The 18,142-nt window shown below is 36.9% G+C and overlaps 1 protein-coding gene across 1 annotated transcript; it reads right to left on the bottom strand.

Annotated features, from left to right (window-relative positions):
* Positions 1–3,407: 3,407 nt before the first annotated feature.
* Positions 3,408–17,650, bottom strand: LOC127450875 (beta-1,4 N-acetylgalactosaminyltransferase 2-like). Its single transcript, XM_051715317.1, has 12 exons — positions 17,564–17,650; positions 16,851–16,994; positions 16,661–16,699; positions 16,411–16,548; positions 16,052–16,158; positions 15,693–15,730; positions 14,486–14,666; positions 14,193–14,279; positions 12,027–12,208; positions 8,742–8,885; positions 8,194–8,422; positions 3,408–4,231 (listed from the first exon to the last, which is right to left on the bottom strand). The coding sequence occupies exons 2-12, from the start codon at positions 16,979–16,981 to the stop codon at positions 4,050–4,052; spliced, it is 1,458 nt and encodes a 485-aa protein (XP_051571277.1). The 5' UTR covers positions 16,982–16,994; positions 17,564–17,650; the 3' UTR covers positions 3,408–4,049.
* Between the last annotated feature and the right edge of the window lie 492 nt (positions 17,651–18,142).

Genomic DNA, 18,142 nt, shown 5'->3' with positions numbered 1-18,142 from the left:
GAAAAGCTTTAGAATTTTATTCTAGCCTATCCACAATATTCCTGAGTCCTATGACTCTTTGTGGGCGGAACTTCCGGTTAAGCGTAAAAAATTGTTGTTATATACTAAAGCATTAAAATCTACAGAAACTTGAGAACAAATGATCACAGAATTATAGCGAGGCAATATTGTTCTTCCCAGCCTATCTGTTAATGATTATGGGTTTGAGGATGATGGCCAAATATCGCAAATAGAAGCACTTAGTTATTTTGTTGAGTCTTTATCCATCGATAGAAGAACCTGAGCAGACTAACCTGAAAAGCTATGTAGCCTATTAGCGCCTTCACAGCTGTAAAATTGGACATGTTTTGAGAACTGTAGATAGTTATGGTTATTTTAAACATTGAGTCTAGTCAGAACCTGAAGAGTTTGTTTTACCAAGATTATATACTGTACTTACTGCAGATACAGGAGAGGTCCAGACAGCAGGATGCTCATGTATTACAGGGCTCAGAGATGATGCTGCTGTTTTTTGGATAAAATAAAATTATTTTGTGGGAGATGACTGTGTAGTAAGCTCAATCTATCTTTATACATAATCTAAATGCATTTATACTAAAAGTGTTGACTGAACAACTAATCCTGTTGATAGACTGAATTTATTGTTCTTGTGTAGGAAATAACGATGTCTTAGCAGCCACACAATAAACTGTACCGTACAAAAATAACTACATGCAATACAAATAAGCATATTTATTTGGACATACATTATAAACATTGTACACAAAAGTTCAATGCCCTCTGTAAAGCAACTATAAAACAGTATGTACTATTAAAAGCACTAGCTGTACAAATCAATTTAATTGATACTGAATTAATGTCCACACTGTTTTCCAAATCACATTTTGCCCTTAAGGGAAGACATGCACATTCTGCAAAGACACTAAAAAGAAAGTGAATTGCAGACAGGAAAAATGCAGGGCAGAGGAAAATCAGAATACAGTTAATTTCAAACGTGATAAAATATCTCACCACTGTACATGTCTCATCTAATAATTATGGTCTTTCACTGTAGAATGTATCCATTTAGCATCACAGCATGAAAACAGTTGAAAACATTGTCACAACTCACAGACAGTTCAGGAAAAACACTGTTCTTTTTTATACTCAGTAATAATGTCATTTCAAAACAGTGAAGCATTCACAAAACAAGATGCTAAATAGAAATGAACAAACTCACAACATTTCTAATGAACTTTCAGCACATGTACACACACCTGTTAGCACAATAATGCTATTGTTTATATGTAATTCATTGCGCGTCACGAATTTTGATATACCGCTTCATGTATACACCCTGCTTGTGTATAGAAAGTTTCATAAACATCGGCCATTCCAATAAGAGTTATTAGGTGAAATTTGATTGGCCGCTGAAGGGCATATTTGTTGATTTATGAAATCGATTTTTTAAGAATATGTTAGCACTTGAACCAAAGAAGATGCATATTTAATTTGAACTTTATCACTCAAACAGCTGCGAAGTTATGACAGTTTTTTTATTTTTAGCACCCCCTAGTGGCAGAACTGTATGAAACTTTGTGTACATCTTCAAAATGTCCTGCTGACTTTGTATACCAAGTTTGGTTACGTTTGGAGTTTGCCTTGAGTAGAAGGAATTGCGTTAAACTGAAGGAATTATATCGTTAATATCTTTGGGGAGATTTGACATATTTAAATTTTTTGAAAAAACATTTGTCAGGAGGGTCTGTAGATGATGTATACCAAATTTCGTGCCAATCGGACAAACGGCCTAGGAGGAGTTAGAAAAAGTATGTTTTTAAAAAAATTCAAAATGGCGGAAAATTGTTATAGACGGAAATTAAATCAGAGATTTTGTAGGGCTTGTCTCAAGGAATCAGAGGATAACATAATTTTGATTCTAGCCCTCACGTTTGCAGAGATATGAGCCAAAACATAAAGGTGTTCAGGGTCAGATGGGTGCGCCTGAGTAGTGGGGGGGATTTGGGACTATCCTGCCAAGTTTGGTGTCTCCATGACTTACGGTCTCTGATGCCCAGACACTTTTAGGGTAGAAAAAAAAGAAGAAGAAAAAAAAGAAGAAAATCAGTACAAATACAATAGGGTTCCAGCAGCTTCACTGCTTGGCCCCCTAATAATAAGAAAATCCTAACGGATACAATAGGGTTCCAGCACCTTCGATGCTTGGCCCCCTAATAATCATTAGAAGAACAATAGGGCTTCCGCACTTTCAGTGCTTGGGTCCTAATAATAACCTCTTGGGAAAGCAATTCGAAAAGCAACGTTCTTAAAAAGCAGCTGCTTCACTGCATGGACTTCTAATAAAGGACAGCACTGGATCAGATTGCTTACTGCAAAATAAAACTACAAATATCAAGCTTACAAACAAACATTACAAACATTCTGCATAAATTATAGCTAAATAAAGACCACTTGCACACAGGGTTGGGAGGGTTACTTTTTAAATGTATTCCACTACAGATTACAGAATACATGCTGTAAAATGTAATTTGTAACGTATTCCGTTAGATTACTCAAGGTCAGTAATGTATTCTAAATACTTTGGATCACTTCTTCAGCACTGGTAGATTTTTTCAATTGTTTTGACTATAAAAACTCTGTCAGTACAATAAGACAAAATACACATGTTAAAAATACATTCGCTGAAAAACCTAAATATCTTATGCAGTGTTGTTTCTAAAACAAGATAAATCAAATTGATCTTGTTTTAAGGATTTTTAGATATTTTTACAGGAAAACAATACAAAAATTGTCATCAAGAATATGATTTTTACCCTAATATCAAAGGTCTTACTAGAAAAAAAGGAATTATTTTATCAAAAGTGAATTTTCTTGATAAAAAAAATATGATCGTGCCTGGTAACGTGCATGTAAAATGGCTAGAAATAGCATTTTAACTTAGTGTAAAGCTGACAATTTAAACAAGGTTTATTTCTATTTCTTCTGCTCCAAACTTCTCTGTCTGCTCATATGAATGTAACACATCATAAGAAAGTGTTAAACTGCTGTTCAAATGCACTTTGGATCGCATCATTTATATGTATAAATGTTTTTCATCTGAAAGGACTAAATATTAAATTAAATGACAATAAAATGCAAAGTAATCTCTTCAGTAATCAAAATACTTTTTGAATGTAACTGTATTCTAATTACCAATGATTTAAATTGTAACTGTAGTGGAATACAGTTAATTATATTTTGTATTTTAAATACGTAATCCTGTTACATGTATTCCATTACTCCCCAACCCTGCTTGTGCAACATAATTGTAACATTTTGTGTATAGGAGTGGAAGAGGAAGACAGGAGACGCAGGAGTGGAATCTTTAAATCCTTTAATTATAATCATAGGAGTTGAACAAACTCTGGAATGGAACAAACTATAACTCTAACCATCAAAACTTAGCACAGCATAACACTTCAAGGACTGACCAATGATGAAGAGAACTAGAGGGTATTTATACACAGAACTAAATAAGGGAATGGAATACAGGTGATGGTAATAAGGAACAGATGGACGTGATTAGGGCAGTGAACTATGGGAAATGCAGTCCAGTGGAAAACTTCAAAATAAGAGTCCTTGAAGAAAATGAAGAAAATGAGGGAGACAGACTGCGACAATAATCACATAGTTAAATCATGGTAATATTTAAAATAATTTAAAATCAATATTTTATCAAGGTTCTTTTGTTCCCTTAATTGTCCTCCTGATGAGAACTAAACCAATTGAACATTGATTGAATAGTATCAGAAAGGAAAATATCACACCTTTCCCCCTTTCCCACAAAACATGTGAAAGACAACTTTTTTTCTATTTCAAACCATTTTAAAAAATCATGTGTAGATGTTTTTTTTTGTTTGTTTGTTTTTTAATGTATTTTAGAGCCTTGAACCTTACTCATATGCATACTTTAAATCACTTTCATTACACATTTTAAATTCTTTATATTTAGGGAAAAACAGCACTTGGTATCTGACAGGATATTGGTCTCCTCTCTCCTCAAATGTCCATCAGTACTTCATGCATTTCAAATGATTCTTGAAGTAATGATGGGCCAGTTTGTGTTTTCCATCACTTTGTCCCGGAAACCTAAATCTTCTGTATTTGCTTTGTTTGCGTTTCTTCTGGTGGCCGACTGTAAGTCCTTTACAAGAGGCAATCATCAAATCTCCAAGACCATCGAGAAAAAACTCTGAGGGTAGATGTAAGAAAGGGGCAGAAAAAAAGAAAAATCAAGAAAAGATATCTAAAAGTATTTCAAACTCACTTTTCAATCAGTTAGGCTAAATGGGTTGTATAGGGGACAACACAGAGGACCTCTAAACCACCATAGCATCCATTCTGTGACATCTTAATAACATTCTAATTAGCAGTGCATAGTGAAAGTCATAACTTTTCAGTACACTCACTCTTCAAACCACCATATTATATCTGCTCAGTCCTAAATTAAATAGCAGAGGATCAAATATGAAATATCCATATGACTCCGGTGGTTAAATCCATGTCTTCAGAAGCTATATAATAGATTTGGGTGAGAAACAGAACTTAATATTTAAGTCCTTTTTTACTATAAATCTCTACTTTCACTTTAATTTCCACATTCTTCTTCATTTGTTTTTTGGAGATTCGCATTCTTTGTGCGAATCGCCACCTACTGGTCAGGGCTGGTCAAAGGTGGAGATTTACAGTAAAAAAAGGACTGAAAGGAATATTCCAGGTTCAGTACAAGTTAAGCTCAATCGACAGCATTTGTGGCACAATGCTGATTACCACAAAAATTTATTTCAACTCGTTCCTCCTTTTCTTTAAAAAAAAGCAAAAATAGAGCTTACAGTGAGGCACTTATAATGTAAGTGAATGTGGACAATGAAAGTGAATGTGGACAATTTTTGGAGGGTTTAAACAAAGAAATTTGAAGCTTATAATTTTATAAAAGCACTTGCATTAATTCTTCTGTAAATTTGTGTATTATTTGAGCTGTAAAGTTGTTTAAATTGTAATTTTTACAGTTTTACAGTTTTAGGGTTTGTTGACATTACATCGTCATGGTAACGAAGTTGTAAAATTGGCTATAACTTTACATAGAAAAGTTTGTAAGGGATTTTATCACACTAAAATCATGTTTACGCACATATTGTTTGTCTTGTGGCTATACTTTTGAAACGGTGAATATTTTAACATAAAAAAAAATTGACCACATTCACTTCCATTGCAAGTGCCTCACTGTGACCAAGATTTTAGAATTTCTTTAAGAAAAGGAGGAATGCTAAATTTTAGTGGTAATCAACATTATGCCACAAATTCTGTCAATTGAGCTTAACTTGTATTGAATGCGGAATATTCCTTTAAATATTGATCTGTTTCTCACCCACACCTATCATATCGCTTTTGAAGACATGAATTTAACTACTGGAGACTTATGGATAACTTTTATGCTGTCTTTATGTGCATTTTGGAGCTTCAAAGTTCTGGTCACCATTCACTTGCATTGTATGAACCTACAGAACTGAGATATTCTTCTAAAGATCTTTGTCTGTGTTCTACAGAAGAAAGTCATATACAGTTGTGCTTAAAAGTTTGCATACCCTTGGAGAATTGGTAATATATGTACCATTTTTAAAGAAAACATGAGTGAGCAGAATGGCACAATCATAAGACAAAACATGGCAATCAATGACAGCGTGCAGTCTTTTGTAATAGTTGTTTATGAGGCCCCAAATTCTTGCAGGTGGTATAGCTGCCCATTCTTCTTGGCAAAATGCCTCCAGGTCCAAGTCTTTGGTCGTCTTGCATGAAACACACGTTTGAGATCTCCCCAGAGTGGCTCGATGATATTAAGATCAGGAGACTGTGATGGCCACTCCAGAACCTTCACCTTTTTCTGCTGTAACCACTGGAGGGTCAACTTGGCCTTGTGCTTAGGGTCATTGTTGTGCTGGAAATTCCAAGAGCGTCCCATGCGCAGCTTTCATGCAGAAGAATGCAAATTGTTTGCCAGTATTTTCTGATAACATGCTGTATTCATCTTGCCATCAATTTTCACAAGATTCCCCGTGCCTTTAGAGCTCACACACCCCCAAAACATCAGTGAGCCACCACCATGCTTCACAGTGGGGATGGTATTCTTTTCACTATAGGCCTTGTTGACCCCTCTCCAATCATAGCGCTTATGGTTGTGACCATAAAGCTCTATTTTGGTCTCGTCACTCCAAATTACAGTGTGCCAGAAGCTGTGAGGCGTGTCAAGGTGTTGTCGGGCATATTGGGCTTTTTTGTGGCATTAGTGCAGTAAAGGCTTCTTTCTGGCAACTCGACCATGCAGCTCATTTTTGTTCAAATATCGTCATATTATACTCCTTGAAACAACCACACTGTCTTTTTCCAGAGCAGCCTGTATTTCTCCTGAGGTTACCTGTGGGCTTTTCTTTGTATCCAAAACAATTCTTCTGGCAGTTGTGACTGAAATCTTTCTTGGTCTACCTGACCTTGGCTTGGTATCAAGAGATCCCCGAATTTTCCACTTCTTAATAAGTGATTGAACAGTGCTGACTGGCATTTTTAAGGCTTTGGATACCTTTTTATATCCTTTTCCATCTTTGTAAAGTTCCATTACCTTATTGCGCAGGTCTTTTCTGCTCCCCATGGCTCAGTATCTAGCCTGCTCAGTGCATCCACGTGAGGGCTAACAAACTCATTGACTATTTATACACAGACACTAATTGCAATTTAAAAAGCCACAGGTGTGGGAAATTAAACTTTAATTGCCATTTAAACCTGTGTGTGTCACCTTGTGTGTCTGTAACAAGACCAAACATTCAAGGGTATGTAAACTTTTGATCAGGGCCATTTGGGTGATTTATGTTACCATTATTATTTAAAAAGGAGCCAAACAACTATGTGATAATAAATGGCTTCATATGATCACTATCCTTAAATAAAAGACAGTTTTTTTGCACGATTAGTCATATTTTCAAAATCAGTGCCGAAATTTCACAATCTCTGCCAGGGTATGCAAACCTTTGAGCACAACTGTACATCTGGGATGGCATAAGGGTGAGGAAATTATGAGAGAATTGTTATTTTTGGTTGAACTATCCCTTTAAGTATTTGTTTTATAATGTGCTCTGTTCTGTGTTTTTCTAGAGAAAAATATACATTGAAATGATCTATTTGATATATCACAATAGAAAAAGCACCATTGCCAAAAATGGCATTTGATATAATAACAGGACAATTCAGTTAACTTAGCCAACACTGGTGTAATCAATATTTTCACAGTTTAATACCATAAGTTGTGTCTAAATGCATTAATATCTTAAATATGTTCTTGTTTGGCAACAAAGTATATTTACAGCACCTATTTTGAAATGTTCTGCTCCTGTCCTGAATCGGAGCATATGATTTGTTGGAAAATATCCCATCCTGGCTAAATCAAATGTTCTGATTAGTTGTTCAGCTGAATCAGGCTGTTATTCCATGTCCTCTCGTGCCTCCTGACACTCTGTGTTCTTAAAGAGAATATCTGAATACTAAAAAAAATGTTAAAGTCCATAATTCATTTAACTGTGATGCAGCATCGGCTCAGTAGTTTGAAGAGGTCTGGGTCAAAAGCCAGCTTGTTGTTCTGGCAGTCTTAAAATGTTTTCTTACTCATTTTAGGGGAGCATATGCAAAACCCTAAAAAAATAGGTGGGCATACGGTGTATGCTTGCATATGTGTTAGTCTACACTACTGTATGAAGGCTAAATTAGACTCCAAAAGTCGCAAGAAAATTAGGCAGTGCGCTTTTGATCTTGCGTTAGTGTAATTAAACGGACCCTAATTGTGCAGCAACTTCCTGAAAATGATTCAGACATTTTTCTGTAGTCCCAAGTTTCAAAATCTGCCCCATTTTTACCCATCCCTTACTATTTGCTGACAAAGTCGTCATTTTATACACATGCATTTTGGTGAAACCCAATTTTCAAAAGGGATTGTTCTTTCACTGCACTAAACTTGTCTTTCAAAAATAATAAGTTGTCAAGAGTGAACCTTAAGGTAAGGTAATCGATTGCAATGGTGATTATTGCGGAAAAAAAAGGTCCAGAAATGTTTCTAGCGATGAATGAAATGAGCATGATACAAGTAAACTTGAAACCACAAGATCTGCCTACCAGTGTGAGCCACCCTTTTCAGGAATGGATCAAAGCCGACCCTTCTCACCGCATCTGTCCGTGCCAGGAAGAAATTGACAACCCCATCAACAAAGAAGCAGCCATCAAAGCCTGGAAGAGATTGAAGCTTCCTTCTATGTAGACGTCGGAGACAGCCACCCTCCTCTTCATCCCCCTCCTCATACAAAAGTTGGAAAAAGAACTGATTGTTTTCAACTGCTCCTCCAAGCTAGAGTCAAAGAGAGACTGATAAGGTACTGTTCCAATAGCTTGTTGCCAAGGTGGGCCAAACTCATGATTGGACAAGCACCAATCCTGGCTTGGTTCTACTAGCTGAAATGTTCTACTTTGAGTACTGAACTTTTAATAAACAGGGAAATGTAAGTTAGAAAGAGTCACAATCATCTTTTTTTCACCCATTCTGTCAGAATGAACATTAATACAGGTAAGAGATTAAAGAGTAGAGATCATTTGGAGAATTAGGACAGGGAAAAAACAAACAAGAGCTTCAATTTAAGTTCTTTTCTAAAAAGAATCTCATTACTTACCACATCCAGTTCTGGAACTTTCTCCATAATCTCAACAAAGCTTTCAATCCGCGTATGATTCTGGAATATGTAGTCATCATCCACCCACAGGAAGTATTTAGTGGTCACCTGTGATACAGCCAGATTCCGGCCAGCAAACCAGCCCTGAGGAACAAGTTAATATACGTGTATGTAAATAGCCATGCACTGATATCAGCATTGTCAGACAGGTTGTTTCTTGCTTTAAAGCATGAGAATGAGCAGGCAATTTAGCAGTTCTTAAAGCACTTTGAGCTATTGCTATAGAGCGCATCAGTCGTATTCCTGATATAAAAATCCCATTCATTTTTTCTATAGGTGAATTTATCGATAACTTATAAACCCTTGAAGACAGACATACTGTGAGCTCTGTGGTTGTTCATCGATGGTATGCTTCAATTTAAGCCATCAGTCCATGTTATTTCAACTTCATTTTTTAGAAATCATTTTTTATAGCGAAACTCCTGTTGAAGAACTACACTACCCAAAATCATGAAGAGAACCACTCCAAGAATCAAAGTATCATGGCCAAAAAAGTGCACCAACAAGCGCTGCAGCGACCACCCATTTGCATGATGTACTTTGAATGACGCAACGAATCGGTCTTCCTACACTCTCAAACTACTTCAATATTTGTAAATATCTGAATATTTTGCAATAAAACTAAAAGATATTGTTTCTATAAACTATACTCTATTTTTTATATTTTCATCATTTTTAATTTGATTATGTCATTCTTCTGGGAATAGAAGTTGATTCACTAATAAAAGACGATAAGTACTTGGTCTTCCTTTGTCTTTTTGCCCGATTTTTAAGTACTTTTTTGCTTCAAATCAAAATTTGTAATGTTGTGATTCACCTCAGAACTGGATACACTAGCATCACTAATTACAGTCTGAACACATGAACCAAACATTGAGAAATTACACTCAGTGACCACTTTATTAGGTACATATGTACACCTACTTATTCATATGATTATCTAATCAGCCAATCACGTGGCAGCAGTGCAATGCATAAAATCATGCAGATATGTGTCAGGAGCTTCAGTTAATATTCACATCAACCATCAGAATGGGGAGAAAAGTGTGATATCAGTGATTTCGAAAGTGGCATGATTGTTGATGCCAGACGGGCTGGTCTGAGTATTTTCTGTAACTGCTGATCTCCTGAGATTTTCATGCACAACAGTCTTTAGAGTTTACTCAAAATGGTGCCAAAAACAAAAACATCCAGTGATCGGCAGTTCTGTGGATGGAAACGCCTTGTTGATGAGAGAGGTCAACAGAGAATGGCCAGACTGGTTCGTGCTGACAGAAAGGCTATGGTAACTCAAATAACTCCTCTGCACAATTACAGAGAGCAGAATAGCATTTCAGAATGCACAACACATTGAACCTTGAGGCGGATGGGCTAGAACAGCAGAAGACCACGTTGAGGCCACCACGGGCGGAGTGGCTGCCGGGAGCACCAGGCTTTTTCCCGGTGGGCCGCTGGGTAATTTGGGCCGGTCTATTGCTGCGCAAGAACCAGCCTGTCCTACAGGTGACATAGGTGGCCACCCTGGGCCCCAGTATGCCCGTGCAGACCCCATTACAGAGAGCAAATTCAACAAACTCTATAAGGAAAAACCATTACAATGACTTTTATTTTGAAAAACTGAAATGACCTTTATTTTGAAATTACTTACACATCGCAGCACATTTCCGTTTATGCACATTATTTTCATACCTCGTCCGGACCTCATTATTTGACATACAAATCACAATAATGGTGACAACCAAAGACAACATATTAAGTATAAGATGAGTTCTGAATAATCACAAAATGACAAATAACTGCAAGTTACAACAAATACAATCAGCAGCAGCATATATAAAATATGCAAACAGTAAAGCTATGAGCAGTACATATACATTTGCATAATGTATTCATACCACAGGGAGCTGAAGTGCAGCTTGCTGAATAATGATAAAAATGCAGAAAATAAGTCATGAAAAATATTACTCTGTGGCTCTTTGAGGCTTATTTTGATTAAAGGATAGCAGAAACAGTGCTTGTCAAAGCATAGGGCTTTTCACTTTTTCTCAAGAATAATCTGGGGAAGGAATTAAAACACTGCACTGCAACACTGCACTGATATAAAGAAGCAACAAACTCACATAGAGTGAAAATATGAGCAATTCATCTGAAAAAATATCTGCAGAGTTCTACACTTTAAGAAGTATATTTATTTTGTTTTACTATATTTATAGTTGTTTATATTTATATATATACATATTCTGGCCAACTTTGTTTTCATTTTTGTTTTTTGTTTTTTAAATAAACATTTACAAATAGTTATGTGGGTAATTGACATGAAATTTTAAGCACTGTCATCAGTGTCCTGCTGTGTGACACTTTCTTCATCCAACATTTTATGATCTTGTATAGCTATATATATACATATATAATATATTATTATTATACTTGTTGTTTCCACAACCTCATACTAAGACAATAGTTTATTTGCATTTTTAGAAAAAAGTTGAAAGGTAATTAAGGTCTTTAAAAACTTTGAAGAAATGCTGACTTGTCACAGGACCTAAAATACACACTTTCCCTTGTACTTTCATGTACATTTTAACTTAACATCTGTATGTTGGGAAAAAGTGTTTATTTTAGTGCTTTCTCTAAAAAATCCACTCATCACATTTACAGTGGTTTTATATGTTTTAAAGTTATGACAATTTTTGCACTGTGGGGCCCGCTGTCATGACCAGCAGTCAATAGAATTAAAAAAAAAAAAATTCAACACAAAAATGTGAAATTGAGCTGGAAAATGAAATCAATGAGCCGGTGTGTTATGGTGTGGTGTGTTGTGGGCCGGGTTTGGTGGGCCGCTCAGGGCCACTTTATAGTCTCAGTCCGCCGCTGAGTTCCACTTCTGTCAGCCAAGAACAGAAAGCTGAGGCTGCAGTGGGCACAGGTTCACCAAAACTGGACAGTTAAAGACTGGAAAAACATAACCTAGTCTGATGAATCTCGATTTCTGCTTAGGTACACAGATGGTAGGTCCACTGCAGCCTCAGCTTTCTGTCCAATTCTCAGTGATAGCAGACCTATATAAACTGTCAATGTTCCTACATTTTGTGGATTAGAGTTTGACTGCATCTTGAGCTTTCTCTAGAGACAGCAAAGTGTAAAATGTGCCAACTTGAATGCAAGGGGAATTGAGCTTGGAGTACAAAAAGATTTAATGTGTAGATAAAGCATAGAAATGTTTACCTGTGCAGGTGGCATGATGTAGTGCTCTATGTTGCTGCCATTCACCTTTTCTGGAATCAGGCTGTCATCTGTAACAATGATTTTGATTTCTGGGTAAAACTGCCGGATACTGTTGATGAGGACATCCAACTCCTCATACCTCAGAAAGGTCTTGGTTGTTATGGTTACCTGTGAGTTAATATCTAAGTTGAGAAAGAGCAAGAGGGACAGTGAATCAGGTTTTACAGGTTACAGCTGATTCCCTTTAATGCCAACGTATTTTCAGTAAAGTTGGTCTCATTATATATATTTGAAAAAATATGTTTGTTTTTTTAATGGTTTATCCATTAGAATACACAATCATATTACATTATTGGTCATACGTTGCTATAAATCAAATGATTGTACTTGTTGTTATTGTTCTTATGTCATACAATTTCACATAACTTGTTTATTAAGTGTATTATAAGCAATGGAAGATGTATTTAGACAGCTGATCATCAATCGCAAAATAAACCAAAACAGGGTCATCAGTCTTGTATCCCTTAAAGGGGTTGATTTTGCGATAATTACTTGTTGACTAGACATCATCCCACTTATTATTACACTTACCAAGTAAATTAATAATTAAATTGAGCTGAAAGTATTTTATTATGTGAAATGAAAGAGATATGAGAGACATACACTATATTGCCAAAAGTATTCGCTCACCCATCCAAATAATTGAATTCAGGTGTTCCAATCACTTCCATTGCCACAGGTGTATATAATGAAGCACCTAGGCATGCAGACTGCTTCTACAAACATTTGTGAAAGAATGGGCCGCTCTCAGGAGCTCAGTGAATTCCAGCGTGGTACTGTGATAGGATGCCACCTGTGCAACAAGTCCAGTCGTGAAATTTCCTCGCTACTAAATATTCCACAGTCAACTGTCAGTGGTATTATAACAAAGTGGAAGCGATTGGGAATGACAGCAACTCAGCCACGAAGTGGTAGGCCACGTAAAATGACAGAGCGGGGTCAGCGGATGCTGAGGCGCATAGTGCGCAGAGGTCGCCCACTTTCTGCAGAGTCAATCGCTACAGACCTCCAAAGTTCATGTGGCCTTCAGATTAGCTCAAGAACAGTGCGTAGAGAGCTTCATGGAATGGGTTTCCATGGCCGAGCAGCTGCATCCAAGCCATACATCACCAAGTGCAATGCAAAGCATCGGATGCAGTGGTGTAAAGCACGCCACCACTGGACTCTAGAGCACTGGAGACGCGTTCTCTGGAGTGCCGAATCACGCTTCTCCATCTGGCAATCTGATGGACGAGTCTGGGTTTGGCGGTTGCCAGGAGAACGGTACTTGTCTGACTGCATTGTGCCAACTGTGAAGTTTGGTGGAAGGGGGATTATGGTGTGGGGTTGTTTTTCAGGAGCTGGGCTTGGCCCCTTAGTTCCAGTGAAGGAAACTCTGAATGCTTCAGCATACCAAGAGATTTTGGACAATTCCATGCTCCCAACTTTGTGGGAACAGTTTGGGGATGGCCCCTTCCTGTTCCAACATGACTGCGCACCAGTGCACAAAGCAAGGTCCATAAAGACATGGATGAGCGAGTTTGGTGTGGAAGAACTTGACTGGCCTGCACAGAGTCCTGACCTCAACCCGATAGAGCACCTTTGGGATGAATTAGAGCAAAGACTGCGAGCCAGGCCTTCTCGCCAACATCAGTGTCTGACCTCACAAATGCGCTTCTGGAAGAATGGTCAAAAATTCCCATAAACACACTCCTAAACCTTGTGGAAAGCCTTCCCAGAAGAGTTGAAGCTGTTATAGCTGCAAAGGGCGGGCCGATGTCATATTAAACCCTATGGATTAAGAATGGGATGTCACTTAAGTTCATATGCATCTAAAGGCAGGTGAGCGAATACTTTTGGCAATATAGTGTATGTTACAACTAGCACAGCTATGTATGAAATTGGTTGATTTGACCACAGTTTTGTCTGTGATTGACCAATAAGGATCAAGTATTCCAGACAGCGGTTTAATAACAGCTTATAATTGTGAAAAAAAAAAAAAAAAAAGAGGAAAACAAAAAAAGTGCAAACTGATTAAAAAATGTGCCCATATGTAATGCAGAAGATGTTATGCATACATTTTTACATTAGATATTTATATTTCTTATTTGAGCTTTGTGGTCTTACCTTTCCCTGGGTCATACAGAACAGGGACAGAAGGTCTTTTGATCATGATGGGAAATATGGCTTCATAGTCCTCAAAAGACAGATGAACTAAGGAGTGAAGAAAATTAAAATGGTTTACTTGGACTTAAATATCAAAAGTCAAGTGAATCCAAAACCCAATAAAAAGTAAACTAGAAAATAAAAAAACAAGCTTTCTTGCAAAGCAAGAGAATATAGGTGCATAGTTTACATCCGCTCTCTGAAGTAATTCAATGGAATAAGCAAGTATAGCACAGAATAGGACTTTTCATTACCTAGATCTTTAGTCTTGACATGGTAGATGGTGCTAGTGTAGGTCACTCTGCTCAGCAGATCATTGAGTTGTATGAGACTGATGGATGAGATGGTCAGTTCTCTCTGATCCTGTCCATCCACCTGCTCTCTGTCTACAAGATCATCCACTGAGAGCACTCCACTCTTCACCCTCAAGGACACCTTGTAGACACAAAAGATCATTCAGAATCAAAACTGAGCATTTTTACTGACATAAATGGCAATGGATCTTTCGATATTATCAAAACTAGTCAATGATGTGAATCAAATGAAACATGGCTAAATATCTTTCCTTTGGTTTCCTCACAACATTGTATCTTGGAGTGCATGGTTGCTCATCGCAGTCATACTGGGTTTGAACCACAACCAATGCACACCATGTTTTAGACGGAATAGAAAAATTTGTGGTAAGTTCACCTGTTTCAATAAATTGGCAAGCAATAGTTGACAAACCTAAACATTCCATGGTTTCTTTAATATTATGAAGTGTTTAGATGCATTAATCAGGTAGTTACTGCATATTAAACATCCTCAGTCTTCGCTTTTCACTTTTGTAAACACCTAGCATGACAATTTTAATAGCAACTGTTAGCTAGACTAGTTGAAAAGCAATCCAACTGATTTTTAGGCAGGTGAGCAAGCAGCAAGCATGAAAAAGACAAGGAAAGGACAACAAGGAAAGGGTGGTATGCAAAAGTGTGTTTGCAAAAAGAAAGCCCAAATTTCTAGAAAGTGAAAGAGCATATGCAGGTCATTCTACAAACACCCATGGAATTTGCCATTCAACAGATGCCATGGTGAGTTAAAATAAGTCCAGTGAAAGTCGCCCATTAGGGCAGCACAAATTATAGATAAAGGAAGATTTATGACAAGTTTTTAAGAGTTAATGCTCTACATTTTCATAATACATGTTTCTGTCCTAAACCATAGAGGTGTCAAATGACATTATCATGGCTGGACACTTTGAAACCTTATAAGACCTTTTCATCTCTTGTAAAGTAATCAGTATTATCTTGAGTCAACATTTCAAAAACAGAATAGAAAAAGAAAAGAATAATATTAATATGACATTGATTTGGCCTATCTCTGCATATTTTGAACTGTGTGCCCCTGCAAAGCCGAATGCAAAAGACCATCCACCTTACAAACCAAAGAATCCCACATGACCACTATGACTTCAAAACAAACCTTATATAGTCTTCTTTTGTGTGTGTGCAAAGCCAAATCTGTAAGAATGGGCAGTTTCTTAATTTATATATCCAAGCTCCAAATATATTTGCAATAATAGTAAATAATAATAAATATCATATTGATCTTGGGTTTCAATTTCAGGTTTAAGTCCTTGAAAGTCCAATCTTCCTTGGGAAATAAACCTTTAATATCTACTTCAGTTTGAAGACAATTAACAGAAATATTTGAATATGCTTTTATTGTTGTAGAGTACACATGATGTCTAAAGGCTAACAGATAGTGTGAAATAAGCAATAAAATAAAGTTAACATATCCGAGATGAGGAACATGAGTTACATGAAAGGAAAGATATTTACCTGGTATCGCAGTTTTTTTAAGAGGTTCCACTGTGACACCCTGGATGGGATATTGGAAAGGGGAGTTGGATGGGGCCAGAATAAGAGTGTCCAAGTTTGTCTTCATCCTGAAAGAAATGCATTGAGAAACAGATCTTTTTTAATGTACTAACTTTACATTAAAACCAAACACCTCCCCAATTCAACAGTTCTAGAACAATAACAGTCTATGAAATGTTCTCCTTTGATTTTTTTTTTTTTTTTTTCCTTTATGATGCTTCCTAAAGATATTAATTTTGCTGCAACTTTTTAATAATCCGAGATGTAATGAGACTGAACAAAGGGTGTGGGAAGTAAAATATTCAGGAATCCTGTTAGACCTGAGCTGATACTGTCTGTACTCCTCAGATCGTCGTCTCTGAACATCTTCCAGTTCAGTCGCTGGCACATTTAGCCCAATGATACTAAATCCCTCACAGGAACAAGATGAACGATTTTTACTGGGAAATGGTCCAATGCTGAGGTGATGTGTCAACACACAAAAGCAACAAATAGGTAAAGATAACAGATAAGAGATCATATGATGTGAGAAGGTAGTTATGTAAAAATGCTAAATAACCAATCACTTACCTTGGTTTAGTAAAGACTATATTTTGGAGATGCCTTGTGCTGTTGAAAAGAAAAACATTATTCATTAAACATAAAGTCATTACAACACCACAAGATAAAAACAAAGAGCTATGTTGAAACCAGTCGGGTACATACAGTATGTAGATAAGATGGATAGATAAGATAGAGGAATAGAAAATTAGGCCCATACCCTGATGGCAACAATCTAGTCATGACTTCTGTAACATTCAGCAGTTCACTTTGAATAATGTAAATTCCCAATGCAGTAATTCCAAGCACAGTCAGGAATAATTTAAGCAGGCATTGTCGGTTGCAGTTCATTATTGGAGATAATCTGAAAGGATAAAGTGTTACACACATCAATAACAGCAAAAGGGCTACTATTGAACATATAATATTTCAAAAAGAAATTGGCTGTAAGGCTGTGCACTGCTCTCGTCCTGCTCCCCCCAACCTAAACTGAAATAATGTCTAAGAACAACATTGTATGGTGTCGACGTACACGTGGAAATATCCTGAACAACAGAAATGTTGCCTGAAATGTCTTTTCTCTTTAAACCAACACAGTGATGCTGGAACAGAAAAGGGCTTCCCCAAACTGTTTCCACAAAGTTGGAAGCATAGAATTTTCCAAAATGTTAATGCCTCAGTTTACCAAGACATTTTGGAAAATTCTATGCTTCCAAATTTGTGGAAACAGTTTGGGGAAGCCCTTTTCTATTCCAGCATGACTGTGCCCCAGTGCACAAAACAAGGTCCATAAAGGCATGGTTGGATGAGTTTGGTGTGGAAGAACTTGACTGGCCCGCACGGAGCCCTGACCTCAACCCTATCGAACACCTTTGGGATGAACTAGAACAGAGATTGCAAGCCAGGCCCTCTCCTCCAACATCAGTGTCTGACCTCACAAATGCTTTTCTGGAAGAATGGGCAAAAATTCCAACAGACACACTCCAAAATCTTGTAGAAAGCCTTCCCAGAGGAGTGGAAGCTGTTATAGCTGCAAAGGGGGGACCAACTCGATATTAATGCCTATGGATTTAGAATGGGATGTCATAAAAGCTCCTGTAGGTGTAATGTGTAGGTGTCCCAATACTTTTGTCCATGTATATGGACTTGATCATATACTAATAACAGGGGGGAAAATGCAGACATGAACATGTAAAAAAAAAAAATAGGCTAATTGATGTAATGTTTGTAATAAGATAAAATATGTAGTAAAGTTAACTTAATCACAATAAGTGTACTGCATACGAAATACAAATGACAGCATGGGGTTCTTGGTATCAAAAAGTTTGAAAACCCCTGTTCTACGGTACACTCTGGTTCTTCAGTGGTGCAGCACACGTTCTGGCTATTTTAACGCATAAATCCACAAAAGAACGTTCAGATTAATCTGGTGCATTGTGATAAAATAAATAAATAAAAAAGAAAGAAAGAAAGAAATCAGAGGCAATAAAATATATTTTAAAAAGGACTGCT

Source organism: Myxocyprinus asiaticus, chromosome 13 (genome assembly GCF_019703515.2).
Source record: "Myxocyprinus asiaticus isolate MX2 ecotype Aquarium Trade chromosome 13, UBuf_Myxa_2, whole genome shotgun sequence".
In the NCBI taxonomy this organism is placed as follows: domain Eukaryota; kingdom Metazoa; phylum Chordata; class Actinopteri; order Cypriniformes; family Catostomidae; genus Myxocyprinus; species Myxocyprinus asiaticus.
The sequence above is the reverse complement of the archived record's forward strand: the minus strand, read 5'-3'. Positions and strand labels throughout refer to the sequence as shown.

Excerpts from the sequence above, each read along its gene's own strand:
- LOC127450875 (XM_051715317.1), bottom strand. The coding sequence starts at position 16,981 with ATGAACTGCAACCGACAATGCCTGCTTAAATTATTCCTGACTGTGCTT. Across the intron at positions 16,159-16,410 it reads TACAGACAGTATCAGCTCAG|GATGAAGACAAACTTGGACA; the intron begins GTCTAACAGGAT and ends CATTTCTTTCAG. Across the intron at positions 4,232-8,193 it reads GAAAAGGGTGGCTCACACTG|AGTTTTTTCTCGATGGTCTT; the intron begins GTAGGCAGATCT and ends ATCTACCCTCAG.